Below are 20,536 nucleotides of genomic sequence, written 5' to 3' on the forward strand. Positions count from 1 at the left end.
TATAGTCACAAGAAGGGGGCCATAGTTACAAGGAGGGCCCATATCCTTCCTTGTGACTATAGCTCCCCCCTTTTAACTCTGCCCCCCCTCTTGTGACTATGGCCCCTCCTTCTAACTTTGCTCCCTCCTTGTGACTATGGCCCCTCCTTCTAACTTTGCTCCCTCCTTGTGACTATGGGCCCTCCTTGTTTACATTGTTGTATTAGTGCGTAGTTCACCATGACCCTCCCTCATTGCTCTGCTTATGCTCTATATACTGTGGTATAAACAGATGACTAAGCAAGCCTCGAGCATTGCTCAGGTGTTGTAGAGGAGCCTTAGCACTCCTCTTAACACCCACTCTCCAAAGATGAAGCTGTGGATAGAAAAAGCATAAGAACTAGCTGGACAACTACTGTACTACAACTAGGCCTTTCGAATATATTATCCTTGCAAATATAAATGGCTTGCCATTCAACGTAAGTGGTGAACCAGCCTTCAGTTCTCAGTAGAGACTTCACGACAGCACCCAACACACTAAAGTTACAACACTGGATATCTGTTGCACTTCCCAGTCAATTAAACTAAACTATCTAATAGACACGTTGACTGGATTTTATGGCTTTGAGTCAGCTTTATAAACTGTGCTAAATGTGTATTGCTCTTTCAGCATGATCTTGCTGAGCAGATAGCAGACCTTAGAATATCATTCCATCTGTCGTTGTCATATGTCAGTCAGATACAGAGACAATTCATCCTACAGATCCCCAATGATACAGTTTGAATCTGTGTCAGATTATGGCAGTTCCAATGGCAAGGGCTCTGCATCATCCTGCTAACCTGATAGGAGGCCCACAGAGCAGCATGATTGACATGATCCAGCCCCACAGAGTGACATCACTGACATGATCCAGCTGCACAGAGCAGAATCACTGACATGACCCAGCTGCACAGAGCAGAATCACTGACATGACCCAGCCCCATAGAGTGACATCACTGACATGACCCAGCCCCACAGAGTGACATCACTGACATGACCCAGCCCCACAGAGTGACATCACTGACATGACCCAGCCCCACAGAGTTGACATCACTGACATGACCCAGCCCCACAGAGTGACATCACTGAATGACCCAGCCCACGAGCACTGACATGACCCAGCTCCACAGAGTGACATCACTGACATGACCCAGCCCCACAGAGTGACATCACTGACATGACCCAGCCCCACAGAGTGACACCACTGACATGACCCAGCTCCACAGGAGCCCTGAAAGACAGACACAGTTGAAATCCCCCTSGACACCCTACAATGACACTGTCAGAAGGAACAAAATGCCCAGCACCCTAGTCACATTAGGTTATCACAAGGTTATCACTTGTCATGACTGACCTTCTCACAACCGATTTGCAACATTGTGACAATGTCATGTGTTGATGGGGGATAACCCCCAAAAAAGGGAACTCTCCTAAGAAGTTGAAAGCATTTTGAGAAGGGGCGATGAGAGAGGATGTGAGGAATCGAGAGCTATAAAGATTTTCTGGTGCAACAAAATCTCTTCCAGGATGTGCTTTCATCTCGACCAGGAAGCTAGGAACACATGCTTTAGTTTAACGCATCAACCTCACCCATAGGACAAAATTCCCCTTCAGAAGGGGCTTTGTCTGGTTTTTACACCAACCTTGAGCAGCTTGACCACAGCGATAAAATGGGTGGAGATTTATCTGTCCTTTCTGTCCTGAGTCATACACTCTCTTAATCTTGGGCTGTGTGACTTTCCCCTGAACTGCCGTATGATTCTCATGGTGCTGAAGGGAGGACAGGATAACATGCTCGTATAGAGAGAAATATGTCTATGGAGAAATGATGCAATGGAGATAAAGTATGGAGAGTGCTCTCCATAGCAGAGGGCCATTACAGTGCCATATTAATACCCATGTATATTATCTCTATCATCTGGACCCGCCATGTTTTTTTGATTCATGATATCGTGCTCTGTCATTGGTTGCATGTGATTTTGCTGTGCATGTTTGGTGGGTTGTCATGTTTCTGGATTCCGTGTGTATAGCTTATGAGTGCGCCAATGGCTTTAAGGGGTGTGTGTGTGTTTGCGTTTGTGTGTGTGTGGTCTCGTGAGTGTATGAGTGTGTTTCCTGTGTGGGAGTTCTTTTGGTTGTGAGTGTGTGAGTTAAACAGATACAGGCCTTCTTTGCCAGTTGCCTCAGGTTGAGTTTTTCACCTTCCTCTCTTTCATCTGCAGCCAAAACACCTGCCAGGTGCGATGTCTTAAATAGCTTATGTATGCACTAGCACACTCCGCCTCTGCCAGCCCACAGATAAGAACACAGTCCAATACATATGTACAAGCACACATCAATCTGCCTTGGTCTCTCTCTCTGTCTCTGTCTCTATCTCTGTCTCTCTCCCTCTCCACCTCTCCCATTCCGTATTCTCTATGATTCTGCTTCATCCCTTGTGAGTTAGCTATGTTTTTTAAGCAGTCAATACCCCATACCCTCCCCTGCCCGTTTGAAAAAGTTCCACCTCAGATCAAAACACTGGGAAATCAGAGTTTTGCCTCCTCAGCACGACTCCCCGGCTGGCGATCTTTGAAGGAGCCTCGCCCTCTCACTGTGTTCATAGAAGACCCAGTTTCCCCAAACAACAAGACATGCAGCTTAATAGCAATCTATTCAGAGACTGAGGTTGCAGGAAGAACATGACGGTTTGGTTGGTTATGCAAGAGAATTAGAGAGTTTGCGGCTTGAAGCCTCTTTGACCTTCTTTCTGACGCACACAAATACATACACTTGGGGTTTCCAGATGCTTTGATTTGGGCTGTCATTATGTTGCTGCACATTGTCCACCTCCTCCTGTCTGTTTGGTGACAATGTTTGGGTTTTTAAATAGAACGTCCTGCTGCGCTCTTTGATGCAGTGCTGTTTGTGTTAATGAACAGCGCTCCCCAAAGAGACACAACAGTGTTCATCCTCTCCTCAGTATTGATTGAGCTTGCTGTGTCTGGCCCCTGTTGGGTTTTACAGTAGAGCACTTAGCCTACATGTGGCGCACCCATAGTAAGGTAACCTAGTACAAAATAATTCCTACTCTTTAGTATTTTTCAGGCATGTTTCTTGAAGATTTTTGTTTTAGGGAAGTATAGGAAGGAAAGAGTGAAGGAAGGAAGGAGGGAGGGAACTGAGTCATGACCCCTTTCATGTGCTGAGTGTGGGGGTGCTAACTGCCAGGCCACCACAGGCCACAAAATGATGTATTGTCTGATCTCTTTTTCCTAGAAATGCTGTCCAGCACGTATTTCGTTTTTTTAATGATTTGATTGATTGCCTTAACCCTAACATATTTCACTGTTTTTGTTCACTTTACAGCAATGCACTTTTTCGGGCTCAACTGGCAACTTCAAGAAACGGAAAACAAACCAGCGGTTGAGAATGGAGGGGGGAAGGCTTTGCCCACTCAACCAAGCATAGTGACAGTACTCTCAGTTGACTATGGTAAGGACCTTAGCCCTTTACCAACTTCTTTACCTACTTGTTATATCTGTAGATTACATTTGGGGAAGGAACACACCATATTTCTGATTATGTTTCTAGCCTTTAATTGCACTGGATGCTTGTTTGTTTGTCCATTTTGCTTTGTGAATGTTATGTGTATGGCTCAGCACAAAAACGGTACCAGAGCCTATCCTATACTGTAGGTACCTTCTGAATTGTAATTGACAGAGTCCAAACAGCTTTACCACATTCAGCCTTTACCAGTAGGTGTCTGTCATTTTGTATGCAATGTCTGCCACATGCATGCCACCTTTCTTCACCTTTACAGAAAAAGGCCACTGATTTAATTTAAATCTCTTAAACTTCTTATGGCTGGGGGCAGTATTGAGTAGCTTGGATGGAAAAGGTGCCCAGAGGTGCCCAGAGTAAACTGCCTGCTACTCAGTCCCAGAAGCTAAGATATGCATATAATGAGTAGATTTGGATAGAAAACACTCTGAAGTTTCTAAAACTGTTTGAATGATGTCTGTGAGTATAACAAAACTCATATGGCAGGCATAAACCTGAGAAAAAATCCAACCAGGAAGTGGGAAATCTGAGGTTTGTAGGTTTGCCTATCCAATATACAGTGTCTTTGGGGTTATATTGCACTTCCTAAGGCTTCCACTAGATGTCAACAGTCTTTAGAACCTTGTTTGATGCTTCTACTGTGAAGAATGAGGGAAGGAGAGCTCTTTGAGTCAGGTGTCTGGCGTGAGCTGACCGCGCGTGCTCCCGTGAGAGCGACCTGCGTTCCATCACATTTCTGAAGACAAAGGAATTCTCCGGGTGAAACATTATTGAAGATTTATGTTAAAAACATCCTAAAGATTGATTCTATACATCGTTTGACATGTTTCTACGAACTGTAATGGAATGTTTTGACTTTGTCTGGACCTAGTGCCTGCACATTTGGATTACTGTACTAAACGCGCAAACAAAAAGGAGGTATTTGGACATCAATTATGGACGTTATCGAACAAAACAAACATTTAATGTGGAACTGGGATTCCTGGGAGTGCATTCTGATGAAGATCATCAAAGGTAAGTGAATATTTATAATACTGTTTCTGAGTTCTGTTGACTCCACAACATGGCAGATATCTGTATGGCTTGTTTGGGCTCTGAGAGCTGTACTCAGATTATAACATGGTGTGCTTTTTCCATAAAGTAAAAAAAAAAATCTTACACAGCGGTTGCATTAAGGAGAAGTTTATCTAAAGTTCCATGTATAATACTTGTATCTGTTATCAATGTTTATTATGAGTATTTCTGTAAATTGATTTGGCTGTCTGCAAAATCACCAGATGTTTTGGAGGCAAAACATTACTGAACATAACGCGCCAATGTAAACTAAGATTTTTGGATATAAATATGAACTTTATCGAACAAAACATACATATATTGTGTAACATGACGTCCTATGAGTGTCATCTGATGAAGATCATCAAAGGTTAGTGATTAATTTGATCTCTATTTCTGATTTTTGTGACTCCTCTCTTTGGCTGAAAAAATGGCTGTGTTTTTCTGTGACTAGGTACTGACCTAACATAATCGTTTGGTGTGCATTCGTCGTTAAGCTTTTTTGAAATCGGACACTGTGGCTGGATTTACAACAAGTTTTTCTTTAAATTGGTGTAAAATACATGTATGTTTGAGGAATTTTAATTATGAGATTTCTGTTGTTTGAATTTGGGGCCCTGCACTTTCACTGGCTGTTGTCAAGTCGATCCCGTTAACGGGATCTCAGCCATAAGAAGTTTAAAGGATTGGACCATTTAAAAAAAAAAATGGCCTAAAATTACATATCCAAATCGAGCTGCCTGTAGCTCAGGATATGCATATTCTTGATACCATTTGAAAGGAAACACTTTGAAGTTTGTGGAAATGTGTAACACATTATATAACACATTAGATCTGGTAAAAGATAATACAAACAAAAAAACATGCGTTTTCAAATATATATTTTTTATCATCTTTGAAGTGCAAGAGAAAGGCCATAATATAATATTGTAGTTTTGGAACCATTAAGATTTTGGCCACTAGATGGCAGCAGTGTGTGTGCAAAGTTCCGTATTGATCCAGTGATGCATTGCAGTACTGCACAGTATTTTGTAATAATGTGTCTTTATTTCAACCAAAGAAAAACTCTGGAGGTCCATTGTAAGAAAGATATTTATCCTAAGTGGTTTTTGAAATAAATATCAGGGAAAAATGCTTTAAACACGTTTCATGCTTTAAAATGCGTTTCATGTGAGAATGACTCATGTTCAAGTTTTTTGTTGTTGCTTGCCTACCTTTTTAAAGCATCACTTCCTTGTCCTGTTGTTTTGTTACTGTACCAGGTAATGAATCAGCTAGTACATTTAGATCCTAGACATTTAGCAGTGATTCACAAGTACCACACAAAAGACACTCATTAAGCTCCCAAATCACTGCTTTATTGACTATGTTTTGATCTGAAACTGATCTTCGTCAGGTCAAAAAAATATCTAATAATCAATGGTGAAACAATCTGTTCCAGTCTCATAATGGAGCAATCAGCTGAGGTCTATTTGAGTGGGAATAACAACGTTTCTATCATCAACTGTAGCAGGAAATAGAAATACCTGGAAGTACTGAAGCTGTCTGGTATTTCCATGTTTGAATGACCTAATGAGCAAGACTCATATCTATGAGGGCCCGGGATACACACTGGGCTGTACCTAATGAACAAGACTCATATCTACAGTTTGAGGGCCAGGGATATAGACTTGGAGTCATGTGTCTGCATAATTTTATTTAAATTAAGGTAATATTGAGAAATGTTATTATTTTGTTGAAAATGGAATCAATGCAGATGAAAACTGTATACAACTGTGGTGAACTTGTATAGACCTCACAAAATGTCCATCTAGCTTTATCTCAGTGTTCTCTCTTTCTCCCCTCCAGGCAGGACTGGTGCGGTCCATCAGGAGAACAACTCCATTGACACCGGGCAAGTGGAAGTGGGCCGAAGGGTAGGTCAGGGAATACCGCCTGGGGTGTTCTGGCGCTCTCAGCTGGCTATGGAGCAGCCACGCTTCCTCAAGTTCAACATCTCTGTTCAGAAGAATGCACTGGTTGGGGCCTACGGGAGGAAGGGTCTCCCACCATCTCACACACAGGTAAATGGTACATTAGTTGGGTAGGGTGTATGGCAACTGCTTGGCCTCCAGCCTCGGACCGCAAGGCACTACAGAGGGTAGTGCATACGGCCCAGTACATTATTGGGGCCAAGCTTCCTGCCATCCGGGACCTCTATACCAGGCGGTGTCAGAGGAAGGCCCTAAAAATTGTCAGACTCCAGCCACCCTAGTCATACACTGTTCTCTCTGCTACCTCACACCAAGCGGTACCAGAGCGCCAAGTCTATGTCTAAAAGGCTTAACAGCTTCTACCCCCAAGCCCTAACACTCCTGAACAGCTAATCAAAGGGCTACCCAGACCCCTTTTTTATGCTATGCATAGTCACTTTAACTYTACCTACATGTACATATTACCTCAATTACCTCAACTAACCTGTGCCCCCGCACATTGACTCTTTACCGGTATCCCCTGTATATAGCCTCGCTATTGTTATTTTACTGCTACTGTTTAATTATTTGTTACTTACATTTTTTATTTTCAATTTTTTACTTATCAATCAACTTATTTTTCTTAAAACTTCTTAAGTCATTGTTGGTTAAGGGCTTGTAAGTAAGCATTTCACTGTAAAATCTACACCTGTTGTATTCGGCACATGTGACAAATACATTTAGATTTGATTTGTAAAAATCTGACTGGATGATTTTGCCATGCTCATAATATTCCTCTTTTCAGTCTTATTTTTACAAAGTTTTTACAATGGAACGACTGGATTCTAATACTTTGGGGCAGAAGGTAGCCTAGTGGTTAGAGCATTGGGCCAATAACCAAAAGGTTGCAGGATCAAATCCCCGAGCTCACAAGGTAAAAATATGTTGCTCTGAACAAGGCAGTTAACCTTGTTGTGTGCAACACAGAGTGTCAATTGAATGCAAGCTTCACCAAACAAATGTTATTGTTAAAACACTTCTAGCCATGTTATACATGACCCGCTCAGTTTTCCACCACAAAATGGCTAAAAAGAGTAGAACCACCTGCTTTTACACCATGATTTGACTATTAGATAGATGTTAAATCTGTCTTTTGAAAAAACAAATTGTTTAAGGGAATAGTTTTACCATATTAATATGAGAGTTCAGTTCACGTAACTGGGTTGACCTTAAAATGAGACAGATGTAAATTAATCACTAATCACACAAAAAAAAGAATCTTCAGAAATTACTTTAAAAAAATAACTAGGTCAATGATGGTGAAAACTTTGTTGGTAAGTAGGTTAAAATCTTCCTAGAAGTGACAGGGGGACATGTTAAAATGCTGAATTTTGACACTTTAGCAAGCCTTAAAAAAGATTGATTGAATTTTCCGTGTGGTCTATATTGAAGGGCACTTCATTTAATATTACAGGCTTTTAAAATTCAATATTGGTGCACATTTTATATCTAAAATATCAAAGGGACACAAAAGGCACTATTTTTGTGGAATGACCTGGCTATTTTCCACTTCACCTTAGAGAAAAATCTTTCAACTTCACCTTCTTGACATTCTCTGACATGACTTGAAGAGCCTCTTTCGCGCCGGAAATTGGGCCACTATCGAATGAAAAAAAAGTTAAGTACAAATGACACAACAGGAAAGAAGGGATTACTCTTCCAAGGTAAAAGAAAGAAGGAATCCAACTAAATCAAATACAACAAACAGAGAAGCCTCCTTTTATGTCCAAGGCAATTGCTGCGCAGGCCGCTCAAGACTGTCAATGCCTAGACACAAAGTCAACCGCCACTGCCTTAGAAACGGTCCGTTAATTTGCCAGGGCGATAAATCGATGCGTTTACTTAACTTAGCATGAAAGACCCCAATGAGACCCCAATGAGAGACGGTCAGTTGGTTACATTCACCGCTTGAGGAGAGGAACAACTTTAAAGTGCGTCACCAATCGCACAAAAGAAAATAATACAACTAAATTTGTTAGTAAGTGTCTTACTCTGCATGATTCATCAATTGTCTTAAACTAGGTTTTGTGAAGAAATTATCAACACTAGTTTGAATTCCCAGGTATAGCTAATAATTATTTGTGGTTCATCGGCTGGCCTGGCTAGGCTTGGCCTCTTGTTCATTATTATTTGCTCCTATTGTTAGATTGAGATAAGCCTTTGCCAAGCAATCAAGATATACACACTGGCCTAGGAGTAAAGGAATGGTTGGGTTCTGGACTTTTATTACTTGGCCCCCTGGCCACCAACACATAAAAAACTGCCTACATCCACAGGTCAATATCTCTTCTCTGCTCCTCAGCTCCTCTCAAAAGGGTTTAAACCACTGAGTGTTGACTTCTCTCACCCTTACTTTAATGCTTTATTTCCTATCCACACTGAGTCAGTTGGAGGGATGCTTGGTGTTGTGTCCCCTGTAGGTCCTATTTCCGATACTAAATCCTTTTTTAATGTGCCCTTTTCTACTTTCAACTCCCTGTGTTGTGTTCATTTGTGTGAATTAAACACTGTTAGCATGCAGAATGAAAAGGATCAGTCTTCTGGAAAACTCAAATTTACTTTGACTCAATTAAATTGTGACTAGCTCCTTTAATGTCAAATTATGAGATTTTCCCTCTATGCACCTGGAACTACAGAATGTCACCATTATTGTAAATGTTTTATTATATGTCGTGAAGTGACCAATTACTTAGTTCCAACTGACCTCTGCTTGACCTTTCTTCAGTATGACTTTGTGGAGCTGCTGGATGGCAGCAGGCTCATCGCCAAAGAGAGGTGGGCTCCCACGGCGCAGGAGACCAGGGGGCGGATGGAGCGCCAGGTCAGCCTCCACCAAGCTGGCTTCATCCAGTATCTGGACTCTGGGGTGTGGCATCTGGCTTTCTACAATGATGGGAAGAGCCTGGAGACAGTATCATACAACACCATCATCCAGGGTAAGCATAACATGGAAATAACGTAGAAAATGGAKGTAGAAATGGATGAGGTGAATATTTAAAATTATATTGAATTGCTGGAAAGGGCACTTGGAGAACTTTTTCCACAACTAAGAGAATAACTGGGTAGTTGRCAGGCCAGATCAACATATATATACATTAATCAATCATTTAAACTGCATCTACAGACTATATAATGCAAGCAAATGTGTTGTTGGCTTTGTGAATTGTGTTATGCACATTTTACGTCTCTACATTGCAGGAATATCGCTATCCCTTAGGCTTTTCATTGTTGTGCTGGCTCAGGAATTGTACTGTGGGAAAACAGAAAACATGCTAAGTTAATGTTTTGCATTAGGGAATTCCATCGATACATTTCTAAAGATATGAAGTTATCGAAATCCAAGGTCAAAATTCCCCTTATGTGTTGAAACTGACAGCCCAGTAGTGTACATCCAATACAAGTCTTCAAAAGCAATAAAAACTCAAWTGTTTGCCCTCTTAACACAATCGAAAGGAGCTCCCAGCCTAGGGGGAGTGCCCATTATGAGCGCTGGTCTGTTGAACGAACACAAGACGTGTCAGTGGGATATGTCAGATTAACTTMAACTCAGAGAGAGGATTTACAAAGATTGATCCCGTTGCTTGTGTGGGCATGATCAGTCATGAGATTTTCATGTGGAGAAAGAAATGTCAAAGAACTAGAAAGGCACTGTGAAATGTAAAATGTTCGTGATGGGTTGCATTCGAGATGGGCAAGATGGCATGGGAGTTGTCAGGCTACAGCAGATGAGAGATACACACATACCAACATAGAGTACACTGTACATTCATGCAATAAGCCAGTGTTTCCCAACCCTGGTCCTCCAGTACCCCCAACAGTACATATTTTATTGTAACCCTGGACAAGCATACCTGATTCAACTTCTCAACTAATCATCAAGCCTCAATGAGGTGTGTTTGTCCAGGGCTACAACAAAAATGTGTACTGTTGGGGGTACTCAAGGACCAGGGTTGGGAAACACTGCAATAAGTGAATATGGCTGTGTGGAAATGTAAGATGGAATAGTATGTGACATAGTAGTGATATGAAATCCAATCCAATCAAATGTGTTGGATATTGATAATGTGTTGATGTTGATATTGTGTTGATATTGATCATGTGTTGATATTGATAATGTGTTGTTATTGATATTGATAATGTGTTCATATGGATAATGTATTGATATTGATCATGTGTTGAAATTGATCATGTGTCGATATTGATCATGTGTTGATGTGTTGATATCGATAATGTGTTGATATTGATAATGTGTTGATATTGGATGATGTAATGAAATGATATATGCAGGGATGAAAATCATTTTTTCTTCATTTTTTAAATTTGTATTTCCAATATTGAAAAGGACTGGAATTGGTCAAACTCTCAGTTTAAAACATGTACAAAATGATCCTCTTTCCCTAAAAGCTTGATGGTCATGACTTTTTTACATGAAAGGGGAGGTTAACTTGGCCCCAGACAATCAACCTGAGATTGATTTAAGTTTCAGTCGTGGGATTTGTGCTTTAACCCCTGTATGTGTTGTTGGCACATTTTAGAGGTGTGGTATCTCAACCTTGTGCAAGAACATCTGACTGAAAAAATTATGAGCTCGTATGCCATGCCAGTAACCAGGTTTCTATCCAACCATTTCATGCAGATGAATTACCTGATGCTGCTAAAAACAGGAAATGTCAGTACAATTTCTTAAATGTCCACAGACAATTTGCTCGTTAGAAATGGTGGGATCTTTTTGTGTCTGTGAAATGAATTATGCGAGAAATGGTGGTGGAAACACATTTATGTGCAAATAGTGTTATAATTGGAAAGGGAAATGAAAGGGGGATACCTAGTATGAATGCATTCAACTGAAATGTGTATTTCGCATTTAACACAACCCCTCTGAACCAGAGAGGTGCGAGGGGTTGCCTTAATCGACACCCACGTCATCAGTGCCCGGTTAACYATCATATCGAAGTAAATTTGGAGTCACGCAATTATATGTTGTGTGGTCCCCCACYACGACTCGGGAAACCATGCTGTTTATTAGGCTACAAATTAAATAAATGATGAACTTCACAGGGTRGTGAAAGTGCACAGTGATGAGCGTGATGCTACTTTCCAATAAATATCGAGGGTTTTATTCTGGTGACATGATGATCGATGCTATTTGACAAATAAACATAATCCATAATAATCTCATCATATAGACTAGACTACCCGCACTGTATCTGCAAGCTGTTGGCTAGAGCGCAGATGCCAAGGCCAGAGTGGGCGCAATTGCTACATAATGCAAAAAAATGTGTGACAAAACCATCAGTAGAGTTGAAAATGCGATGGATGCCCAATTGTTTTTTATTATTTGGTACATGGGAATTTAGCTGCAAAGGTAATTTTTATGTGCACTACGTCATCACGTGTAGACTTTTATCCGCAACAAGTCAGTTTGATAGAAACACATCTCTGGTGGGAAAATGTGCATATTTTTATGTGGGTTTTAGAATATTCGCATGAAAATCTGTCACCAATTGGATGGAAACCTAGCTAGTGTCACCATAGCTGGTGTAATCGTAGAAAACGTTTTTTTTGTCCCAACAGAGTCGGTTATGGAGTGCTCACACAACTGTTATGGGAATGGAGAGTGTGTGACCGGCTCCTGCCATTGTTTCCCAGGGTTCATTGGGCCATACTGCTCAAGAGGTATCTATTTCCCAACTCCTCATCTATCTATTGATATCGCAATCAATACATGAGCAAGCTTCAATGGACAAATATTGGCTATATTTTCAGAATTAATTACCATGTGCATGTGATATTTGTTCTTAGTTTAGGGTTAGGTTTAAGCTAAAGGTCAGGGTTAGGTTTAGGCTAAGGGTTAGGTTTAGACTAATGGTCAGGGTAAGCACTAATCATTAAAATKGGCGCCTGTCCGGCGCCAACCCGGACAGGAAGATCACATCAGTGACTCAACCCACTCAAGTGACGCACCACTCCTAGGGACAGCATGGAAGAGCACCAGTAAGCCAGTGACTCAGCCCCTGTAATAGGGTTAGAGGCAGAGAATCCCAGTGGAGAGAGGGGAACCGGCCAGGCAGAGACAGCAAGGGCGGTTCGTTGCTCCAGTGCCTTTCCGTTCACCTTCACACTCCCGGGCCAGACTACACTCAATCATAGGACCTACTGAAGTGATGAGCCTTCAATAAAGACTTAAAGGTTGAGACAGAGTCTGCGTCTCTCACATGGGTAGGCAGACCATTCCATAAAAATGGAGCTCTATAGGAGAAAGCCCTGCCTCCAGCTGTTTGCTTARAAATTCTAGGGACAGTAAGGAGGCCTGCATCTTGTGACTGTAGCGTATGTGTAGGTATGTACGGCAGGACCAAATCGGAAAGATAGGTAGGAGCAAGCCCATGTAATGCTTTGTAGGTTAGCACTAAAACCTTGAAATCAGCCCTTGCCTTAACAGGAAGCCAGTGTAGAGAGGCTAGCACTGGAGTAATATGATAAAAATGTTGAGTTCTAGTCAAGATTCTATCAGCCGTGTTTAGCACTAACTGAAGTTTATTTAGTGCTCTATCTGGGTAGCCGGAAAGTAAAAGAAAGTTTCTGATTTTTGCAATGTTACGTAGATGGAAAAAAGCTGTCCTTGAAACAGTCTTGATATGTTCGTCAAAAGAGAGATCAGGGTCCAGAGTAACTAATATGCTTTATATACTGTTGAGTAACATTGTTTCTTCCCTCAACAGCTGCCTGTCCCGTCCTATGCAGTGGAAATGGCCAGTACACCAGGGGGCGCTGTCAGTGCTACAGTGGATGGAAGGGCACGGAGTGTGACGTGCCTACTACCCAGTGTGTAGACCCCCAATGTGGAGGCCATGGGATTTGTGTGACGGGCAACTGTGTGTGTAATGCTGGCCACAAGGGAAGCAACTGTCAACAAGGTACACCACAACAATATGTAGTGTCACCGTTCGATTTCCCAGCCTGTCGGCGATGTTGTCACCGTTCGATTTCCCAGCCTGTCGGCGATGTACACAGTACTTATACAACTTAAACAATAGCTCTTTTCAACTTCACCAAGCAAATAATTCCTTTTGTTCCTCCATCGATACTCTGCATGCATTAACTCCCTCCAACCATTTAGCCACCACAGCTATGGATTGGAATTGATTCTGAATTGTCCATCCAATGTGATTGCTTCAGTGCGCTCCCGAACAAGAACCCTGTGAGATTGAATATCTCTCAGTCTGGGTCTATTTCTCATTGTTATCGAAAATACTTCTCGCTATCCCCTCTACCTCTTCTCCCCCTGTTCAGTCAGTTTAACTTCATTGATCCCAATTCAGACAGAGGCAATTCACTTGTCAGATTTACATCTGCAGATCAGTGACCCAATGTGTAAAATCTTATTGAGTCGAGGGAGTAATTAAATAAAAAATTTGCGCTCATTGTGAAKTGAATTAAGAGAGAAAGTACACAAGTGCTATTGTGGAATTACGCAGGAACGGTTGGACAATGTTGTCAGTAGACTCAAACTGGCCATTTGGTTCTGGTTTGATGATAATACAAGGTCTTGCCTTACAGTCCCTTCAGAAAATATTCACACCCCTTGTGTTGTGTTACAGCCTGAATTTAAAAGTTATTACATTTAGATTTTCTTTGTCACTGGCTTACACACAATACCCCATAATGTCAAAGTGGAATTGTATTTTTAGAAATGTTTACAAATTAATAAAAAATTAAAAGCTGAAATGTCTTGAGTCAATAAGTACTCAACCACTTTGTTATGGCAAGCCAAAATAAGTTCAGGAGTAAACATTTTCTTAACAAGTCACATACTAAATTGCATGGACTCACTCTGTGTGCATTAATAGTGTTTAACAGGATTTTTAAATGATGACCTAATCTCTATACCCCACATATACAATTATATGTAAGGTCCCTCAGTCAAGCAGTGAATTTCAAACAGAGATTCAACCACAAAGACAAGGGATGTTTTCCAGTGCCTCACAAAGAAGGGAACCTATTGGTAGATTGGTAAAAATAAAATAAAAAGCAGACATTGAATATCCCTTTATTAATTACACTTTGGATGGTATATCAATACACCCAGTCACCAAAATGATACAGATGTCCCTCCTAACTCAGTTGCCGGAGAGGAAGGAAACTGCTCAGGGATGGTGACTTTAAAACAGTTAGAAAACTGAGGATGGATCAACAACATTGTACAGTAGTTACTCCACAATACTAGCCTAAATGACAGAATGAAAAGAAAGAAGCCTGTACAGAACACAAATATTTCAAAACATGCATCCTGTTTGAAATAAGGAACTAAAGTAAAACTTCAAACAAATTGGCAAAGAAATTTGGCAAAGAAATTAACTTTATGTCCTGAGTACAAAGCGTTATGTTTGGGGCAAATCCAACACATTACTGAGTTCCATTCTTCATATTTTCAAGCATAGTTGTGGCTGTATCATGTTATGGGTATGCTTGTCATCAGCAACGACTAGGGAGTTTTTTGGGATAAAAATCAACAGTATACAGCTAAGCACAGGCAAAATCCTCGAGGAAAACCTGGTTAAGTCTGCTTTCAAACAGACACTGGGAGATAAATTCACCTTTCAGCAGGACAATACCCTAAAACACAAGGCTATATCTACCCTTGAGTTGCTTATCAAGATGACATTGAATGTTCCTGAGTGGTCGAGTTACAGTTTTGACTGAAAGCGGCTTGAAAATCTATGGCAAGACTTGAATGTGGCTGTCCAGCAATGATCAACAACCAACTTGACAGCGCATGAATAATAAAAAAAAGAATAATGTGAAAATACTTTTCAATCCAGGTGTGCAAAACTCGTACATGCTGACCAAACGCGTCATCGCGCGCATGTTGATTTTGTTCCCCACATCAGAAGCGATCAGGACATGCATGTTGAAATATCAAAACAAACTCTGAACCAATTATATTAATTTGGGGACAGGTCAAAAAGCATTAAACATTTATGGCAATTTAGCTAGCTAGCTTGCTTTTGCTAGCTAATTTGTCCTGGTATATAAACATTGGGTTGTTATTTTACCTGAAATGCACAAGGTCCTCAACTCCGACAATTAATCCACAGATAAAACGGTAACCGAATTCGTTTCTCGTCATCTCTCCTCCTTTTTCTTCTTTGGACTTTAAATGACGGTTGGCAACCAACTTTACAGTGCATTACTACAACCGACTGGAGTGTGGATGTCAGTTCATCTTTCAATCACCCACGTGGGTATATGCTCCTAAAAACTAATGAGGAGATTTGAGGGGCAGGATTTGCAGCGTGTTGAGTGTCACAAATAGAATCAACTTCTATTTTAGCGCCTGGCCACACAGACGCTTGCTGTGGCGCGCGAGCAGTGTGGGTGCAATGATTGAATAACATGTATGTGTACATTTATTTTGCGACGCGAGCGGTGTGGTCAGCATGTTAGAGACTCACAGCTGTCATCGCTGCCAAAGGTGCTTCTACAAAGTATTGACTCAGCGGTGTCAATACTAATGTAAATGAGATATTTCTGTATTTAAGTTTCAATAAATGTGCTTACATTTAAAAATATATATGTTTTCACTTTGTCATTATGGGGTATTGTGTGTAGATAGGTGGACATTATTTTGGGGCTGTAACACAAATACAGGTGGAATAAGCCAATGGGTATGAATACTTTCTGAAGGCACTATGATTAGAACCAAATTGCTGAGATCAATATACTGTATGTGTTTGCTAAAAGGCTGTACTAGTAATAAGCTGAYTATGGAGCATGTTCACATGTTTAGTTGTTTATTTCATGATTAAGTCATCCCATATACAGTAGTTGAACCATCTTCTTTCCTTTCTCTTGTTTTCCTAGCGGACTGTCTGGATCCGACYTGCTCGGGCCACGGAGCCTGCCACCACGGTGAATGCCACTGTAACCCGGGCTGGGGCGGAATCGGCTGTGAGATCCTGAAGAGCACGTGTCCTGAACAGTGCTCCAGCCACGGAACCTTCCACACCGAGACAGGCACCTGTGTCTGTGAGGCTAACTGGACAGGCTCCGACTGCTCTTTAGGTCAGACAACTCTCTTACTTTTTATTTCGGGTTTAGCTGTCTGGCTTTGTGTTGTGTATGAGGAGGCTCCTCCAGTGAGGAAAAGGATGATGGTCCTAATTAATATGAGGACCATTTTAGAAAATTAGTTTGTTTTCTTGTAGGTACTTTGCCAGTTTGAGGGCTGTGCTTTGGTTTTAGTAATCGGTTMATTTGTTTAAAAGACCAGGTGATTCATACTCAATGTCCTTCTCTAGAATGGGGTTATTTAGTTTAGTCTAATCGCAGTGCCGAATTAGTACCTGCATCTGCAGTTCACAGTTGGAGACCCAAATTGAGTAGTGTCACATTGGAACCTACTGGGTTTTTAACTATCTGGAGCTAAGATTGATTAAGCCGCACGTTTACTTGATTGTGCGATTGAAATCTGAGGGGTTTTGCGTAAGAGGGTGTACTGTAAGTCTGAAATGATGGATGAGATGAAAACCTAGACTGCTGGCAGGAAAAAATAATGGGAGTTTAGGGGACCAGGGAGTTTGTCTCAATTTATTCACTTTCAGACAACATCCAAAGTAAGGCCATTTGTTATTCTGTAAAATACTTTTGAAATTCAGGACAGAGTCCCTCTTTCCTGCCATGAAACATCCATTGCCGGTCGATGTTAAAAATGTTACATTGAAGGGAGTGAGGTTAGCTTACTTAAGCAGCCRTCCAAACTTGTGTTTGCCCACCTGGGTAGTAGTCAAGGTTTCTCTCTTAATTATCTCAGCAGTTCCACTTCAATTAAATAAACTTTAATTAACAAGCGGCGTGGAATAGATGGACCACCCACTCTGCCATCGTGCCGGAGTCAGGGGCGTGCTAAAAGCAGATAAACACCTTTGCGCTAATGAAAAATTGATTTCATGGATTCTTTGGGAGGGGAGGGGGCCCTTGGAATCGAACGATCCCCCTCCAGAGGCATGGTTAAAATTCTGGAGTGTCGTCTAAGCTTAATCAGAGAACCACCAAGGACTGTCAATCGAAGAAAAACTCCATTCAGAGGGAGATGAAAGCAACCTATTAAAAAAGTGCAAATTAAGGTAGGTGAGGTGGTTTCGCTTGTAAGAGGAAAACAGAAAAATTTGTGAATTTTGAAACCTTGACGTGTTAACCTCAAGGATATTCACAAGGGTGCTAGGTGGACTAGATTTGTGTCGATATTTTCTTAAACTTACTCAAGTACTTTTAATGGGTGGGTGGCGGACTGCTTTTTCCTGTAGCCTACTTGAAGTAAGATTTTTTCAAATCTTAGGAAGTCTGTTCTTGCTGTCTGAACGGCTGCTGTGGTGACATTTCAAAGTGTTCTGGAGCCTCTGAAGGCAATACTGGGTCAGTTCCTGTGAATAAACCATTCCCTTCATGGTTTCATGTGGTTTTCCCTCAATATAGAATGGAGCTTTTAGTATGGTTTGTAGCATGCCAGTGACTGAAGCACTCTCCTTGGTCTCCTACTACCTGTGGATTCAGTAATGAGAGTTTCTCACCCACACCGCCTGCTGCCTGACTACATAGAGACATCTGCTTACGTAGTTGGTCTTATGCTCTTTGTGGTCCTTGGTGACTAAAATACGTGAGTTGACCTGCTTATTCGAAAGCCTGTAGGTCTAAAGATGTCTCAAGCTAGCCTTTTAGTTCAGTCTCTTGTAAATGTTGTGGGATTTAACGTTCCAGGATCAAGCTGAAATCATTGGGGATAACTGACGGCAAATGTAAAAGCATTGTTTAGTCTGCTCTGCCAGTTAAATAAATGAAAAYGAAGCAACAAAAGACAAAACAAATTTGTTTTCATTTTTTTTGTCGCAGGAAAATGTGTCCTTGTCTCCCATCACATCTGAATTTGGAGTGAAAAATATCAGGCTTTGTGCCTCTTTATTTAATCAATATGTAAAGATTACGATTCAGCTGTGGCAGTGTAACTAATGTACTGACAGCAGAAAAMAATTATTATTCACTATGTCCATACAAGTACTGTAAGATTGAATTACTGTACACTACTATGGCACACGTCTGTCCAGTGTATGACGGACGACTCTGTTTGTGGTTGTGTGTCAGAGGTGTGCACTGTGGCCTGCGGCCCCCATGGAGTGTGTGTCAGTGGGACCTGTCACTGCGAGGAGGGATGGGCAGGCTCAGAGTGCGACCAGAGGGACTGTCACCCACGCTGTACAGATCACGGTGTCTGCCGAGAGGGCAAATGTGACTGTCACCAGGGCTGGACCGGAGAGCACTGCACCATTGGTGAGTCGGCAGAGAACCAGTACAAAGAGGCAGGAATGTAACAATTTATTCTCCATCAATGCTCCTGAATATGCCAAAGACTTGCTTTCAACAGTATCTTGAATGCAGTCTAAGTTGAAGAGCTTGGAAGAAATGTGCCTCCTCTCAATCAATGTTTGCATTATATAACCCTATGAAACATAAAGAAAGAATTTTCTAAATTACCCATTCCATTTCACTTTCACTGTCCTTGACACCTGACATCACCATTTTCCCTTTCCCAATCCACCTGAAAATGGATTTCAGAAGTGATTCCAACTACTTATTAAATAAAATAAAATTTGTCACATGYAACAGGTGTAGACTTTACCGTGAAATGCTTTATTACGAGCCCTTTCCTAACAATACACAGTTAAAAAGTAAGAAACATTTGCATAAAATAAAAAAGGAAATAGTAACACAATCAAATAACAATAACGAGACTATATACAAGGAGTACTGGTACCGAGTCAATGTGCAGGGGTACGAGGTAGTTGAGGTAATTGAGGTAATATGCGAAGGTGAAGCCAGTCAAGATGCTCTCAATGGTGCAGCTGTAGAACTTTTTAAGATTCTGAGGACCCATGCCAAATCTTTTCTTTATACAGTAGAATATAAATATGCTCTTTATAGAGTCCTACCGCCCATTCTACGACTCAACTAAGGGAAGGTATTAAGGGAAAAGAGGGACAGCTAGTACTAAGGTCTTATTCAGCTTTGTCTCAATGGTATAGCCATCTCCGAGATGACAGCTTCACCGTGCCTTAATAGAGACCAAACCCCCTCGGGGAYATCACTCTCTTGTTGAAACAGACCCCGGCTCTCCAAACCCTAATTACATATTTACAAAATGTTCTCCTCATCAGCAGTTATCCCATCCAGAGAATGAAGCTGACTGGTTAGAAACCAGGAGAGAGAGATGAGATTGCACTGAGGTGATTGGAGGGGTTGCATTCCTGATGTTATTAATCTCTGCCTCAATGAGAACTAAAATCCTGTCCCTTTCAGCTTCTTCCTGTTTAACCCCCATCAGGAAACAAATTCCTCGCCGTAGATGCGCCTGGGATGAATAGGCAGCCATTTACCTATTCTTTACAGGAACTAGGAGCTTATTCCTTTCTTATAGAGCTCTCTGAATAACTTCAATTCGCATAAAGCACCTTTAATCACATTACATGGCGAGACCTTGACGAAGGGGCTTGAATAGACCGCTTCCCTGGACCAACTATTGTCAGACACGTTGCGATTCTGTTTTTGCATGGGAGTCTTAAGCACCGCTGTTATTGCTTTGCTCTCCGCTGCTGTTTTTTTCTTCTAGTACACATCCAGGAGCATTTCAGCATATTGCCGTCCCAGTACACATCCAGGAGTCCTATACATTACAACTATCAGTCATGTAGCTGATTGTCCTCAGAGTACACAGGAGCTATTCAACCACTTCATCATTGGAACAAAGCATGGAAGTAAACTCCCAGGAGCACTTGAATGCATAGAAACATCTTTGTAGTAAACTGAAGGATAATACACTACATGACTCTTGAATGGAAAATACGCTTATAGTTGAAGC

At 41.3% G+C, this 20,536-nt stretch overlaps 1 protein-coding gene across 4 annotated transcripts in view; it reads left to right on the plus strand.

Moving 5' to 3' along the window:
• LOC111965832 (teneurin-3) overlaps positions 1–20,536 on the plus strand; it is a 163,674-nt gene that overhangs the window by 91,623 nt on the left and 51,515 nt on the right. For all 4 annotated transcript variants that reach the window (XM_070444243.1, XM_070444244.1, XM_070444245.1 and 1 more), the window contains 7 exons: positions 3,368–3,493; positions 6,464–6,678; positions 9,353–9,563; positions 12,202–12,303; positions 13,350–13,544; positions 16,492–16,692; positions 18,766–18,951. In XM_070444243.1, coding sequence (XP_070300344.1) covers positions 3,368–3,493; positions 6,464–6,678; positions 9,353–9,563; positions 12,202–12,303; positions 13,350–13,544; positions 16,492–16,692; positions 18,766–18,951 — 1,236 coding nt within the window. The remainder of the gene's footprint in view (positions 1–3,367; positions 3,494–6,463; positions 6,679–9,352; positions 9,564–12,201; positions 12,304–13,349; positions 13,545–16,491; positions 16,693–18,765; positions 18,952–20,536) is intronic.

The sequence above is a fragment of the Salvelinus sp. IW2-2015 genome, linkage group LG6.2 (assembly GCF_002910315.2).
Source record: "Salvelinus sp. IW2-2015 linkage group LG6.2, ASM291031v2, whole genome shotgun sequence".
In the NCBI taxonomy this organism is placed as follows: Eukaryota; Metazoa; Chordata; class Actinopteri; order Salmoniformes; family Salmonidae; genus Salvelinus; species Salvelinus sp. IW2-2015.